This window comes from Melopsittacus undulatus, chromosome 4, assembly GCF_012275295.1.
Source record: "Melopsittacus undulatus isolate bMelUnd1 chromosome 4, bMelUnd1.mat.Z, whole genome shotgun sequence".
Taxonomy (NCBI): Eukaryota; Metazoa; Chordata; class Aves; order Psittaciformes; family Psittaculidae; genus Melopsittacus; species Melopsittacus undulatus.
In genome coordinates this window covers 7506545-7521515 of record NC_047530.1, presented here as the reverse complement: position 1 = coordinate 7521515, position 14971 = coordinate 7506545, and the positions used below count along the sequence as shown (strand labels likewise).

Sequence of the window (14971 nt, the reverse complement as noted above, 5' to 3'; positions counted from 1 at the left end):
TAATGTGAACCATGATTGTGCCCTATTCCTGCAAGACATAATGAGTTACTGGAGTGGGCCCAGAGAAGGGTCTGGAGCACCAGCCTGAAGAGGAATAACTGAACGGTGTGTGAGGCTGGAGATGGCTGAGGGGCAACCTCATCTCTCTCTCTAACTGCCTGACAGGAGGCTGGAGGGAGGTGGGGATCTGCCTCTTCTCCCAAGTATCAATTGATAGGACAAGAGGAAACAGCCTCAAGTTGCACCAGGGGAAGTTTAGACTGGAGATGAGGAACAGTTTTTCACCCAAAAGGTGCTCAGGCATTGGAACAGGCTGCCCAGGGCAGTGGTGGAGCCACAGCCCCTGTAAGTGTTCAAAACCCAGGTAGATGAGGCCCCCGGTGCCATTGGTTAGTGGTGGCCCTGCCAGTGCTGGGGTAATGGTTGGACTTGATAGGTCTTAAGAGCGTTTCTCAAACTGGCTCAGTGTATGATCCTACGCTCCCCAGCGCCGTCCGCGCCTCAACCCTCCCTCAGGCGCGGGGACAGCCGGGCACAAGCCACAATGCTGCCCCGCCGCGCTCCCGGCCGGGGAGATGGGGCAGCTCCCGGGCTGCCCCCGCGGGGCTGAGCAGCCGGTGCCCGTCCTGCCGCGGCGGGGAGCGGAGAGCCCGCAGGCAGCGGCCTCGGGGAGGCAGCTGAGGGACGGCCATGGCAGCCGCGCTCCCCCTGCGCCCCACCGCCCTTCCGGCGCCTCAAGGGCGAGAGCGCATCGCTTCCGGTACACACATCCCCCTGCATCGCGAGAGCGCGCCCCGCCTCGCGCGAGACTCGCTAGCTCACCCGGCCGCTTCGGCCGAGTCCCTTCGGCAATTTCCGTCACTGCCAGGCTCTACCAATCGGTCTCGGGAGCGCATCGATGGGAGCGGGCCCTCCGCGGACTGCGTTTAGGGACGCTGCCCGCAGTGTGGGCATGGGACCCGTGCGGCGGCTGCGGAGAGGCGAGTGGAGCGGCGGGTACGACGCTTGCGGTCGGGGTGGCGGGGTGATATGCGGGAATCGATTGTTCAGGCCTGGGCATGGCGCCTCTCCTCCCCCCCGCCATGGCTCCCCGTGTCCCTGCTCCTCTCCTCTCAGTGAGCGAAAGTGGCCGCCGCCGCCGTCCCAGCGCCCGCAGCCGCCGCCTCCTCCTCAGCAGCAGCGCGGGCGCCATCTTGGCGAGGCAGGAGTCGAGAGCGCCCCGCGGCAGCACACAGGCAGCGCCAGCCCCGGCAACGCGGGGCGAGAGGCCGGGTGGAGCGAGCGGGGGAGCGAACCCAGGAGACACCCCCAGCCCCCCGCCGCCGCCGCCGCCGCGCCGCAGCCGAGCCCGCCACACAGGTGAGCCACCGGGGCGACCGGGCGAGGACACGTCGAGACGGGGCGACCAGAGGCGGCAGCGGGGCCCCGCCGGGGCAAGGCCGCAGCTTACACCCACCACACCCCCCACCCCCCCCCTCTCTCCGCCAAGCAGCGGCTGTGGCAGCCGGGCCTCTTCTTAAAGAGACAGGCCCCTTCCCCGCCCTGCCCGCCGGATGCGCCCCAATATAACACCTCAGGAGCCGCCCCCACCTTCGCGCCCGGACCGGGGCGGCCTCCGGGACCCCCGTCCCCAACACGCGGCGGAGGGAGGGAGGGCGCGGGGGTGAACGGGGGGGACCGGGGGGGGGGGCGGGGCGGGGGTGCCTCCGTGCACCTGCGGGCGCACGTGCGCGCGGCGGGCGGTGGCGCGTGCGCGGGGGGGGAAAGGGAAGGGGGGAGGGCACGGCGGGCGCGCGGAGGGGAACGGGCCGGGACGGGGGGGGGGGTTGGGCGCGGCGTCACGGGGAGGGGGGGCCGGCGGCGGTTGCTGCGCGCCGCGTCCTTCCGGATCTACCGCGGCGCCGGGACCCTCCGGCCGCCCTTGGGCCGGGTGCGGAGGTGTAGGCTGGGCCTTCGGCCTGTACCTGCTCACTGCAGACAGGGCCCGGTGCGACGCTGCTGTTGGAGCTCGGGGCAGGCCTGGGGCCACCTGAAGCTCCGTGTGGAGAGCGGGGCGTGCTGCTGGTGACATCGCTTCCCAGACAAGTCTGCCTGAGACGTGGTGTAGTGATTGTGTGCGCTAGAAAACACCCCTTCAGAGCCACGGAGTGAAGAAAGTCACTCCTGTTTCACGGCAGACACACAACCTGATACAATTTCGGTTTTAATTACTAGTATTTAACTTTGTACATTCTGACTGTTGCTGATCTTGTGTGGTAAGACTCATTCTCCTTACTGTTGTAGGTTAAAATAATAAATTCCTTTAAATTATTTTCATCTTTTCGTGAAGAAAATGGTGCAAGTCAAGTTCCTTTTTTTATAATGAAATGTCTCTTACATGCGTTATTAGAATTCAGGTTCTCTGATACGAATAGATCTACTCTGTGGATATATACAGCACATCTGGTGTGCCTGTATGTGACCAATACATGAATCAGATTTGTATTGTCAGTCCTTTATCTACAGCAGTAGGTCATGACATCCAGAGGCTGGTAAGGTACTTTTTCTCAGAGTGTAAGGATATTCCATGTTCTAGTCTCTCTCTTGCGCATGTATTATAAAGTTGCTTAAAACACTGCCTTGCAAACCAGTGCAAACCTCATGAAGTTCAGCAAGGACAAGGACTGCATGTGGTGGGTGGGTGCAGTCCCAAGAACAACTACGGACTGGGTGGAGACTGGCTTGAGAGCAGCTCTGAGGGGAATGACTTGGGGGTGTTGGTCAGTGAGAAGCTCAACATGAGCCAGCGGTGTGTGCTTACAGCCCAAAAATCAACCGTGTGCTGGGCTGCATCACCAGCAGTGCGAGCAGCAGATAGAGGGAGGTGATCCTGTCACTCTACTCTGCCCTGGGGAGACCCTCCTGCATCATCCAGCTATGGGGTCCCAACATGAGAGGGACAAGGAGCTGTTGGAGTGAGTCCAGAGGAGGCCACAAAGATACTCTGAGGGCTGGAGCAGCTCTGCTCTGGCACAGGCTGAGAGAGCTGGGCTGGTTCAGCCTGGAGAAGAAAAGTCTCTGGGGAGACCTTACAAGTCTTCCAGTACCTAAAGGGGGCTGCAGGGGCTTGTAGTGACAGGACACAGGGGAATGACTTTAAACTGACAGAGGGGAGATTGAGATTAGATATAAGGAACAAAATTATTCACTATGAGGGTGCTGAGGCACTGGCACAGGGTGCCCAGAGAAACTGTAGCTGCCCCATCCCTGGCAGTGTTCAAGGCCAGGCTGGACGGGGCTTGGAGCAACCTGCTCTAGTGGAAGGTGTCCCTGCCCATGGCAAGGGGTTGGAACTGGATGAGCTTTAAGTTCCCTTCCAACCCAAACCATTCTATGATTTTATGATTTCTTGACTCTTCAAATGAGGAAGTTTTATAGGTATAACATAATCTGTAAATTCTGTAACAAGTGTGCTCTTTGACAAGCTAAATTAAAAGCTGAGGACTGTTCTAGATGGCAGGAAGAAAGTGATCCTTTCAGAGCTTTCTTGGACGTAGTTCCCTTTTTGTGGTCGGGGGTGGAGGGAATGAAAACCAAACAAAACCGAAACCAACTGTGCAGTTTGTGTGGGGTGTACACAGAGAGGAGGAGTGAAGCAATGGCAGTGGGTAACAGTTGGTGCTGGTTTGTAGAGCAGAGTATGGAGGCATTGTCAGAGGTCTCTGTAAATGATGTTTACTGCTCTTTTGGGACCAGACTTACTCTAATTGAACAATTAAATGGTTAGGTTTGTTTTTCTGCTAGTTTAAATATGGAAGCAAAGCTGTGGCATGCCAGCTGCTGCATTGGGTGTGTTTTAAGGCATTCTGTTGTTCACTTACGTATATGCTTCTGGCACTTTTTTTTTTTTTGGTAGAAGCAAATAACTTTTTTTTTTCCTTTTTTTTAATAATAAATCAGGCCCTGTGACAGTTATTTCAGCAGCTAGAAAATGCAGTGTCTGTGTCCCACAGGCTCTTCTCTGTATTTAAAATCAGTTAAAAGGGGGAACAGGGATCCATGAAATGCTCTCATTCCTTGGAAAACAATATATACCCTTACCACAAAAGCAAAACTGTGAAGTACTATATATAGGGCAGTATCTAGTTTTAACTAGTTTTCATTACTCAGAAAAGCACTTAAAGCTTCTTAATTTTGAACCAAAATGATGTGAACTCACATTTCAGTTGTATGGACATTTCTTTCATTCATTCAGCTTGAGTAGTGGAATCTAAGGGCTTTAGGTTTTAATACACTCTTACCTGCTTTTTTAAAAACAATAATCTCTTATGTATGAAAGTTCTGTTTAGGACACTGCCATAAACCCCACTATATGGGTATTATATTTTGCTTTCAGACCTGGCATATAGTGTACTCTGGACAAAGGTTGTCAGTGTAACTTCACATTCATCAAAGCAAGCTAAAATGGGACAGGGAAAGAAGTGTGTGATTCTCCTCCAAAGCAGGATATCTCTTCAGGTTTTTTTATGCCACAATTGTCTGTATTAGAGATTATAAGCTCATAAAGAAGTCTGACAAAATTATACCTACCTTATACTGCTGTACTAATGTAAGTTTTCTGTATAGATCTTGACTAAATCTCTTGTGTTTCTGTCAGGGGTTAATCTGGAGATGTTACTGCAGGAAATCTTAGAGCATTCTGCCATTCTGATGAGAGTTGTATATCTCAATTGTAACTTTCTTAAAGAAAAGTATCTTAGGTGTTCATATCAGTTTGGAAAATCTCTCTTAGTAAGTTGGTGTCAAAATGCAAAGCACAAAACCCCCAGGAAACTGCTATAATTGTGAGGGAATTAAGATAGCATAGAAGATTGTATTCTTGCTCCCAGTTTTTAATCCTACTTTATGGATGACCCTTTCAATGCTGTACATAGAGATATGAGGAGTACATACTTTCCATGTGTCAGCTGGGATTTAAGGTTTTTGTCCATGTGAATGTTGTGCCAGTATGCTTAAATGTGTTGATGGAGTAGAGGTAGGAGATTGCTTTTGTGGGCTGCAGCATTTGAACAAGTAAGTGTGCTCATCTGCGAGCTGGTAACACTTTATCTACACACACTTCATTGTGGGGCGGGTGAGGCTGAGTTCGTTTTATCTCTGATTTGCCTCATGTTTGTCATAGGTATGTACCTGAGAAGTACTATGGATGAGCTGGTGTGTTGTGCCTTTTACTTTGACGGCAGCTTGTGTGTGTGCATGTGCCCTCAGCTTGGAGTGCAGTTGCTACCATTACTTACCATGTTTGATGTTAGTGTTAGTCATAAAGGGAAGGGCCTTACCTAGTTGTAGAGATGCCAGCAACTGAAGGAAAAAAAGAGAAAACCGAGAGACTTCTGGAAGAAAAAGTACTATTTCAAGCAGCTGTACAAGAGGTCCTTTCCAACATGCAGCTAGGCACAAGTGCAGAACTGTGTGCTTGCCACTTTGTGGGGCTTCTCCTTTAAATTGATATCAGTAGCAAATACTTGTTGGACTTCATTCAGAAATAGACAGTGGATATTTGTTTAAACCTGGGAAAACCTACTTTGAAAGGTAGGCTGCTTCATGAGAGTGGTGTTTTTGCTGTTTGGGTGGTGCAGGTCGATGGGTATGAAACTTGGAAACCTTGTTATAAAACTCTGCTCTCTGAGGAGGGCCTTGGAGGATTCTTCTCCAGTGCTAGGTGTTTACTTACTGACTGGACTATAATGGGCAGAGTTGAGAAAACAGTGGGTGAAGAAACCTTACACCTACATTAACATTGAATTAAGCAGTGTGATTTAAAACAGGATAAGGAAGGCTTTATCAGAACTGAACTTACATCTTTAAAAAATATGTATTATGACAGAAGTTATTTGTATGAAGCTAGTATATATAAATATATATAACTAAACTCAGATCCTGCTGATACTTTACCTGTGCTTTTAATAATTCAAAGGATCGCATGATACAGTGAAATGGTTTCAGTGTGAGCTACTGATTAAATAAGAATGTTATAGGATTCAAGGTGCCAGACAGGCAGTGCAGCAACTATTTATTTCCAGATGCTGGTTTTCTAAACTGTTACTGTTACTGATGAAGAAAGAAAGCAAATAACTACTGAAAGGTAACATAAAATTGGTGTATGTATATACGGAAGTCCTGATGGCAGAAGGATTACTCTGCAGCATCCAGTCACTTTACCACCTGTAACATACAAGTATTCACCTAAATGTTACAATCAGCAATGAATACATACTGAGAATCTGTATTTCTGCGATATTCTTTAAACTAGTATGCAAAAGGATAGATGCATTGCATAAATGACAAAAATGGAATGAAGTAGTAATCACCATGTAAATCCCCTCAAGCAGTACCTTGGTGATGTCCTGAACACTGTTACTTTCTGTAGTGGGTTGGGCTGTTTTGTGCCTCTGGCTTGTTTGTTCCCACCTTCTCTTGCTTCAGAATTCGAGCAGGTTTTTTTGCCATTGGAAATCTTTGGTTTTTAAAACCTAGAATGAGAACAAAAGAACAGAGAATAAAGAAGTATCTGTCAATTACCTTTCCATGTTATTGCTTTGATCAGCAGAGAACCCCTGTGTGATTGTTAGCATGTAAATAAATGAGAGGCTGAACTCGGTGGCTGAGATATTCTCCCTTCAGTGTGCCTGTGTAATATGTTAAATTTGTTTGGAGCATTGTTAATCAACTTAAGAATATTGTCAAGTTCTTCTGTGATTATTTGTTTATTCGGTAGGTGTCACACAGAGAGGAGTAACTGTTTTGAGGACAAGGATAATTAACTTTGTATGTACAGCAGCCTCATGAGACAACTAAAATAGGAAGACAAGCAAAAGCATGTCTTTTTCTAAGGGTGAAGTGCAGAGTGTTTACACTGTATCAGGACAAGGAGGACATTATTAAATGTGGAAATGTAAGGTTTCCTGATTTGGGAAGTAATATTTAAGAACATAGGTATCTGAAAAGGTTATGGATGAGACAGGTACTTAGCATGTACCACATACCACATGTCCACACTTAGGATAGTGTACACAATGAGGGGGTATAATGTGTTAAGATATGGAATGGAAACCAAGGTTTTACAGTTGCTGCAGTTATTGCAGACAGAGGGTGTTCTCCCTTGCTTTCATATTTGCCTAGGAACTCTGCAGTAGGAATGAGCCACTCCTGAGAAAATACCTTAGTTTTCTAATTACTGGACACATCTGATAGCATCTTCTTTTCCTGGGATTGTTTATATCTCATGAGTAAAGAAATAATCTTGGGTTATCTCCTAAGCTGTATGAGCATGGAGACAGATGAGCACCATTGCCTGTGTGGAGCAGGGGCACTGATACAGCAGACTGGTGGATCCATGTAGACCAGCACTTAAGCAAGTGTGTCTTGAGCAGCTGGAAAAGCATCTGGTTACTCATTTTAGACCAGGAATATGATTGTGTTTGTTTTGTCTCTGGCCTGTTTGCTGCCCTGCATTTTAAAACTTGACCTCAAATCTATTCTTTCCCTTTATTTTGCTGTTAAGCTTATATAGGTTTGTAAAGGCAAGGATCACTGGGGAGGGCAAAAGAGTACATTTGGTCTGTTGAATCCAAGTAAGGTCCTGTGTACTTGGTGTGTGTTGGGGCACATTTCTTTCCCACAGTGCCTCAAGGACAGACAGTGCCAGTAAACACTGGGTTTTGAGAAGGAGGTTTTCTGCAAAGAGCAGACAGGTGAAAGGTGCCTTATGTTTCTGAGTAAAATCATTGAACAATGGTCACATGGGACATTGTGGCTGGGGAAGTAAAATAACACCATGTTAACATAACACGTGCTCTTGTTGACAGATACATTTTGAAATGGAGTGGTAAAAGAGGTCACTGTACTGATATGATACCAGGGGTTGATTCCTGTGCTTATAATGTGTATCATTTTCATTGGTGAATCTGGAGGAAAGCCACTTTCACTTTCTGGGTGTCCTTTTCTATCTCCTCATGAATTATTTCTTCCATCATAGATGCATGTTTCATGTTTTCTAACCTCTTTACTTTCTTCATGGCCCTGTCTCTTGGAGGACAGGTTTGGGTGGTTTTGGGGTTGTTAGTTTTTTTTTCCAGATGGCTGTTAAGAAATACCATGTATGTAGATGAAAGTTTCCTGGAAAACATTATTCTTGATAACCCTTATAGGAAAAGCTTTCAGATGCTTTGTTCTTTCTGTTAACTTCAGCTGGAAGTGGGTATTTGCTAAGAGAGATCAATCATGTCATTACTATCAAGTGTACAGAGATCTAGACAGTGTATAGAAAGCTGAACCTACATAGCTTCAGTTTAAAACCAATTTTTAAATGAGTGCTGTTGTCCCTCTAACCATTTCTGGCACGTTGGTTTATTCTGTATGGATAAAGATGTTAAGGTTGGGTGTTTATTAAGGAATACTAAGATTTGCTCTTGTTCAGCCACAGCCAAGAGTGTCACGGCAGTAATCACTTATCGCAGATTTTGCAAGTGTAAGTTCTGAATCTGTTCTATCATTTTTGAGGATAAAAGACTTGAAAAAAATCAGATGTTGTTTTTCAGACTGTATACATGAAGAGTGAACCATTTGAAGGCCAGATACTCAACCTGTGTATTCACTTCCATAAGCTTAAAACAATTTAGTCATTAACAGTTTAATAATTGATGAAATATAAAATGTTTCACATGAAATTAGTGTGTGATTTGCTTCAGGTTTCATAGTATTCTTGAGAATTCTTAGAAACCAGAAGAACAATTAATTCAGGTCTTTCAAAAGCTGACTGCTTTTATTCTTGTCTTCCACCAGAAGAAAAAGCTTAAGGCATTTATTTATTAGTAAATATTATAATATTTAGGATATTGACAGCACTTTCATGTACACGGTAACAACTGTGACTTTGGAAGGAATTTAAAATGATCTTTCTCGCTATTGTTATGACAATTATGGCATCTTTTGTGATTGAAGAAAATAAAACTGTTGACAGAGCTATTACTGTAACTGTTGTTATGACATCTTTTGTAGTTGAAGGAAAATAAAACTGCAGTTGACAGAGCAATAAAATGTTTTGATAGCCTTGTTTTTAGAGTATGTAGTATGCAAATATTGCAGAGGGGATGTGTCTCTTTAAGAATCTAAAATCCTGAGAACAAAGGAAAAATAAAAATCAGGCTATTTTTCCTAGTTGAAAAAAGCATAAAGCTAGAATATATTCTGAATTTGTAAATATCAAAGTATGTAATACATCGCTAATTATATGTTGTTTTTAATTTAGTAAAGATAGCAGTTGAATTTTAGAATTGAGGGGGTTTTTGGTCAAGTATTTGTAGCTTGTTTGTCAGCAGGTAACAGTCTTGAGTGCTCTAAGAGTACCATTGCTTTAAAATAAAGGAAAAGTCGTGTTGGTATTTTGTAGACTACAGCTCTGAACTGAATGGCAAACCCAATATTTTCAGTAATTATTCTTTTGTGAAGTAAGGTGATATATATGATTCAACTTAAGAATAATAATTTATTTGCTTTCATTCAACTTCCATGATACGCTGCTGCCCTCTATTCAGAGTGAAACATAGAATCAGAATAGTTAGGGTTGGAAAGGACCTTAAGATCATCTAGTTCCAACCCCCCTGCCATGGGCAGGGACACATGTTATCTTTAGTAGTGGCAGAAGTTTACTTCGGGTGTTCGAGGGCTGGCTTCATTGTACTTTGAATTTTTATGTCACTACCAGGTCAGTGCAGTGCTCAGTCCTGTTAAACAGCATCCATGAAGACATAAACCAGAAAACTAATAATCTAGGTTTTGACTATGGTAATATTGTGGTGGAAAGTTTAATCTGCATTTCTATTTGTTTAATAAACCTGTTAACAGCAGCCTAAGCTTTTTGCCCAGAACTACCTTGGTTATGTTCACTATGAAGTACTAGCATTTGGGGCAGTATGCAGCAGATTTGCCTGCTCACCATGTTGGTCCCTTTTGGAGGAGGTGATGGTGATGGTTGTTGTTCCTTTTTAACAGCTGTGTGTTCAGAGGCACCTGTGCATGAGGAAAAGTTTGTTCTATGGCCTCGGAGCTGGGTGCCGGGGAGGATGGCAGCTGCTCAGAGCTGGCAAAACCCCTTTATCTGCAGTATCTGGAGAAAGCTCTGCAACTGGATCAGTTTTTACGACAGACCTCTGCCATCTTTAACAGGAGTATATCCAGGTACCAAGACCTTTTTCCATTTCCCCTTGGGAATACAATAAAAAGACAAACATTTTTTATGGTATTGTTTCCAGATAACATCATATTAAGGATTTAGTACTGACATTAGTCATTATAAACTCTTCTTCAGTGATTTTGGACTGTGCTTCTCTTAGCTCATGCTGATAATGGAGTGTATTGCCAGCCTGTGCACAGATTAGCATGATGTTTCAAAGCTCTTTTTTGTAGTTGAGTGGACAACACTTTTTTTTTGTCTGCAAAATGTAGCATGGAGAAGCACAAAGTTGATTTTTTCAAGGACATGGCCTGTAGCCATAGGTGAAATGCAGATATTGTTGTCAGATGTAGAATTTATGTGTAGGTAAATTGTAGCAATGAGAAGTGAGTCATCAGGGTATCTTCCTGTCCCAAGACAATTTACATTTAATTCATCAGTGTTTTGGAGCTGTAGAGTTGATGCTTTTCAAAGTATGTACCTAGTTAAAGACTGAAGGTGCAGGTTAGTAGTGTACCCAGGCTGGTCTGATGAGTAACTACTGCTGAAGAATTAAAAGAAAGTTATTACTAGCAATATTTCCAATGTATAAAACCAGATCAGTTCTCAGACCTTTAGAAAAATGGCCACATGTAAGAAAGTTGCATGGGTGTCTCTTTTGAGTATTTTTCTTTCATGGTCACTGTATTACCTATCTTCTTGCAGTGATGAAAGTGAAGATGGATTGGATGACAATCCTTTGCTGCCTCAGTCTGGGGATCCCATGATGCAAGTTAAGGAAGAGCCTTCAAACTCTTTGCTTGGGGAGTCTTCTGGAGCAGGGAATTCTGGGCTGCTGAACACGCATTCCCTGAATGGAGTGCTGCAGCCAGGTACGTATGCACTAGGTTGAATCTCTTGGGATAAGTTGGGAAAAACATTAAGCATTATTTCTTCACAACTTTACTTTTCTTTTTTTTTCTCTAAACAGAACCAAAGTCTGAAAAAGGAAGCTTGTATAACTTTTCCAAACTGAAGAAAAGCAGAAAGTGGCTGAAGGTAAGAGTACTGGAGAGAAATGCCACTGTTATGAAATCTGTGAGTAGAGTTCCAATCAACACACTGTAGGCAGTGATAAGTAATTCCATTTTGTCATTTGATGTAGTTCATGGTGTAGAAACATGTAAGCAAGCAAAGAGCAACAAGAGTATACATTGAGCACTAGTCAGTACATTATCACAAATTAAGTTTTCAAATCCAGCAAGTTTGTTCTTATCTCAGTAGTCCATTTGATTTTATTTCAAATGTCCTGCTGAGACCTCAGAAAGCTAGACTAATGTGCTTTAAGAGCTGCCCTAACCCACGTGATGCGAGTTAATTGATGCAAAATCTCACACTGAAAGAGTCATAAGCTGATAAAGAGATGTGGTAATGTTTTGTGCTGCTGAAAAGAGGGCTCCAAATGAATTCTCTAATCTTGTTCTATATTCGCTGCTCGTTTGCTGCTCTATTTGTTTGGAGGTAGCTGGAGTTAGTGTCTGTTGTTAAGAAGAAAGGAATGGGGATTTTGGGGTTTTTTTTTGGCTTTGTATTTTTTAACATTAAGAAAAATACACTTCCCAAAGCAAAAAATACGTTCTGTGGAGTCTTCTTATCTTGGAAATTGAAAGAAAGATGAGTATGTGACAGCTGATAATAAATGTGATTAGATTTTGGGCAGAGGAAAATAGAATTACAGTCTCTGTAGACTTTCATTTTCATTGTGTAGCCAAATAGAGAGTAGGCATTTCAATTTGGGTGAGCAGCAGCATTGTAGTTTGATTTCACAGTGTGTATACATTCAGAAAATTGAAGTAGTATTAGCACACTGTCCAAATTAAAATGATCTATTATGAAATACATTAAACGGACCTTGGGACTTGGCTGAATATTTCTGTCTAAGATTAACTCAGTGCAAGGTCCAAATGAGGATGGAAGGAGAGTGTAGAATGGCTTTATGCCATCCTTGCTTTTTCAGTGTACTGTAGCCTTCTTTATTTAGCAAAAGCAGGTTGCCAAGAGGTCAGACGAAAGCCAAACCTGCTGCAACTAATGCAGGAGGGAAGTGGTAGAATAGCAGGACAAGCTACAAATGGGGTAGGAAAGCACCTCGAGCCGTGCATCACAAAATGCCCTTACTGCTATCATGACTTTCCTCGCTGCTGCTTTTCTAAAACCACAAAGTAGATTCTAAAATCATGCAACTATCACCAAACTAACAGAAAATTCCCCACAAATCAGAAAATGTGTATTGGATTTGCAGCTACACAGGGTTGTACCTCAGAAAACTCTTCCATTTGAGGTGTTTCAGATGGATGACACTTTGTAAATGCTAAGTATTGTTGTTGGGCAGACCAACAGCCCTTTATTAGGTAAAGGCTCAATAGTGCTTAACATAAATAAACAATTCACTATAGGGACTTGTGATTATTAAGTTAGTTTTTGTTTATTCTTGTTAGAGTATCCTTTTGAGTGATGACTCCAGTGACACAGATTCACTGAGTGATGAGGATGGCGAGGAGGATGAAGAATTTTCCCTTTCAAGGGAGGAACTTCACGATATGCTGCGATTACACAAATATAAGAAACTGCATCAAAGTAAATATAGCAAAGACAAAGAGGTAAAAATCCAGATTTTTTTAATTTCCTTAATTATTATCCTCTCTTTTAACTGCATTATTTTAGCTGCTCTTACATTTTTATCAAAACCCATAATATTTTGTGGATTGGAAAACATCCTGTTGTTTGTTAGACTAGAACAATCTACCATCAGTTTCAGACAAGTGTTATTTAATTAATTACATAGACTGAAAAGCTGTTGATGCCTTATGCTGAGAATCTGTCAATTTATGTAGCTGGTACTGGCACATGTGTTATATGTAGCTTCCACAGTGCTGTGTCCCAGACAGTAGTTCAAATACAGGGTGCTAGAATGCAAAATTTGGATAACATCTATGAAAAGTGAAGTGCTGTGGTGAAGTTCTAATACAGGTAGTAGCTGCTGTTTAAGGCTAAAATTGTATATTTAAACTTAAAGCAATATACATGGATCATTGTTGAGGTGATGAGAGTAAGGTGATGTTTGCATTCTTGGAAGAAACCTAAGAACTATCTTTCTTACTGTTTTCTGTCATTCGCTGGAATTTTGCTTGACTTTTTTTCTTTCTTACGTTTTTTGTTTTGGATTTCCTTCTTATATTCTCTTTTTTCCCTTCCTGTAAGAAAATAGGCTGCCACATTTCTGTCTTGTTCTTAATATTAGGCCAAATTCTATGACTATTTTGATTTAGTAGTATATTTCTTCAAATTGTAAGGACTTGTGCAGAAGTTATTTTCATTTGTATTTTGAATTGCACCAGAAAGTAGTCTCAGATGGAGGAAGTTCTCCTAAGAGGATGTGCCTGAAATAAAAGTCTGTCATCTTATTTCATATTCTTTTGAAACTTCTCCAGAAGAGCAAAGAAATATTTTCCCATCCAGGTCTTTGTTTCTGTGTGCTTCTTTCCTTTGTTTACTTGTTGAGTTCTAAAGATTGTCTTAGCTTCTTTTTTTAACTTAATGATATGCTTAGGTTTTAAATTATTACTTTCTGACCTATACTGTCTTTAGTTTGCCTGTTTATACATAACCTGTATATAGTTCTTTAATGTTTTAGTTGAATAATGTTTGTGATATACTGACTTTTTTAATAATGTGGGGAAAAAAATGCTGGGGCGACTGTTTTTACATGACAATCTGAGCGTTCATGTTATTTGTCATTGTGGAAATCTTTTTAAATAAAAGATTTTTTAATCTAAACCTATTCTTTGGAATGGTAAAATAGAACACATATGTAATTTGGGAATGCAAGCAAAATAAATAGAAGGCCTGTAATTGGACCACTTCATGTGATATGCCGTCTTGCTGGGCAGCACCCACATGGAAGAGGTAGAGCAGTATCTTTGGAAAGTTTAATATTCACTGCCTGTTCATCCCATTTTACTTAAATGGATTGGCTTGGCTCCCTGTGTAGGACTTGGAGGCCACCTCTGGGAGTAGTTTCACTTTGGACACTGTATGATCCTTGATAATGATGCTGAATATGGAGAAATGCATGTTTTCTGATCTCGTATTTATGATCAAGATATGAACTTGTTTACCTGCTATCTCTGTTATCTGCTTTATCTGTTTTCCATTACTGTGCTCATTTACATCCACTTCAGTTGCAGCAATATCAGTACTACAGTGCAGGACTGCTGTCTACACATGACCCTTACTATGAGCAGCAGCGCCACCTGCTAGGGCCCAAGAAAAAGAAGTTTAAAGAAGAGAAAAAATTAAAAGGTAAAGTCACTTACCTTGTGGTTTTAAATGCCTGTTGTGATCAAACTTCTTTCCTACATTATTTCTTTTGAATAAATATAAATGTTCAAAACGTTTGGGTTTTGCATGGAGATACCCAGTTCTGTCAAAGAAAATCTTTAGAAAATACTGTGCTTTATCTTCTGGCTCCTAGAAAGCTAGGGAGAAAAAAAGGCGTGGGATTTGAGAATTCACAGCTTTAGATTTTCTTTGTAGAACTCTGAATCTAGAGTGAAAGAATTATGCAGTGAGTACCTTACAGCTTTATTCATTGCTTCAGAATCCATATGGACCGTTGTGTAGCATTGTCCATTTACTCAAGAGTTGTTTGAAAACACCATAGTTCCCTGAAAATATAAGAACTCATCCAGTACCTGCTTCATTTATTCCTGAATATGT

The 14971-nt window shown here is 42.9% G+C and overlaps 2 protein-coding genes across 3 annotated transcripts in view; both read left to right on the top strand.

Annotated features, from left to right (window-relative positions):
* The first annotated feature begins 857 nt into the window (after nt 1-857).
* On the top strand, nt 858-2255 carry LOC117436103 (TANK-binding kinase 1-binding protein 1-like). Its single transcript, XM_034062233.1, has 2 exons — nt 858-1359; nt 1978-2255. Exons 1-2 carry the CDS (start codon nt 899-901, stop codon nt 2066-2068), a joined length of 552 nt encoding a protein of 183 aa, XP_033918124.1. The 5' UTR covers nt 858-898; the 3' UTR covers nt 2069-2255.
* Nucleotides 2256-10032: 7777 nt separating this feature from the next.
* INO80 (INO80 complex ATPase subunit) overlaps nt 10033-14971 on the top strand; it is a 53301-nt gene continuing 48362 nt past the window's right edge. For both annotated transcript variants that reach the window (XM_031044523.2, XM_005143931.2), the window contains exons 1-5: nt 10033-10218; nt 10919-11085; nt 11184-11251; nt 12691-12852; nt 14434-14554. In XM_031044523.2, coding sequence (XP_030900383.2) covers nt 10076-10218; nt 10919-11085; nt 11184-11251; nt 12691-12852; nt 14434-14554 — 661 coding nt within the window. In that variant the 5' untranslated portion in view covers nt 10033-10075. The remainder of the gene's footprint in view (nt 10219-10918; nt 11086-11183; nt 11252-12690; nt 12853-14433; nt 14555-14971) is intronic.

Coding starts and splice junctions, on each gene's coding strand:
- LOC117436103 (XM_034062233.1), top strand. CDS start 899: ATGGGAGCGGGCCCTCCGCGGACTGCGTTTAGGGACGCTGCCCGCAGT. Junction 1,360..1,977: donor CAGCCGAGCCCGCCACACAG/GTGAGCCACCGG, acceptor TGCTCACTGCAG/ACAGGGCCCGGTGCGACGCT.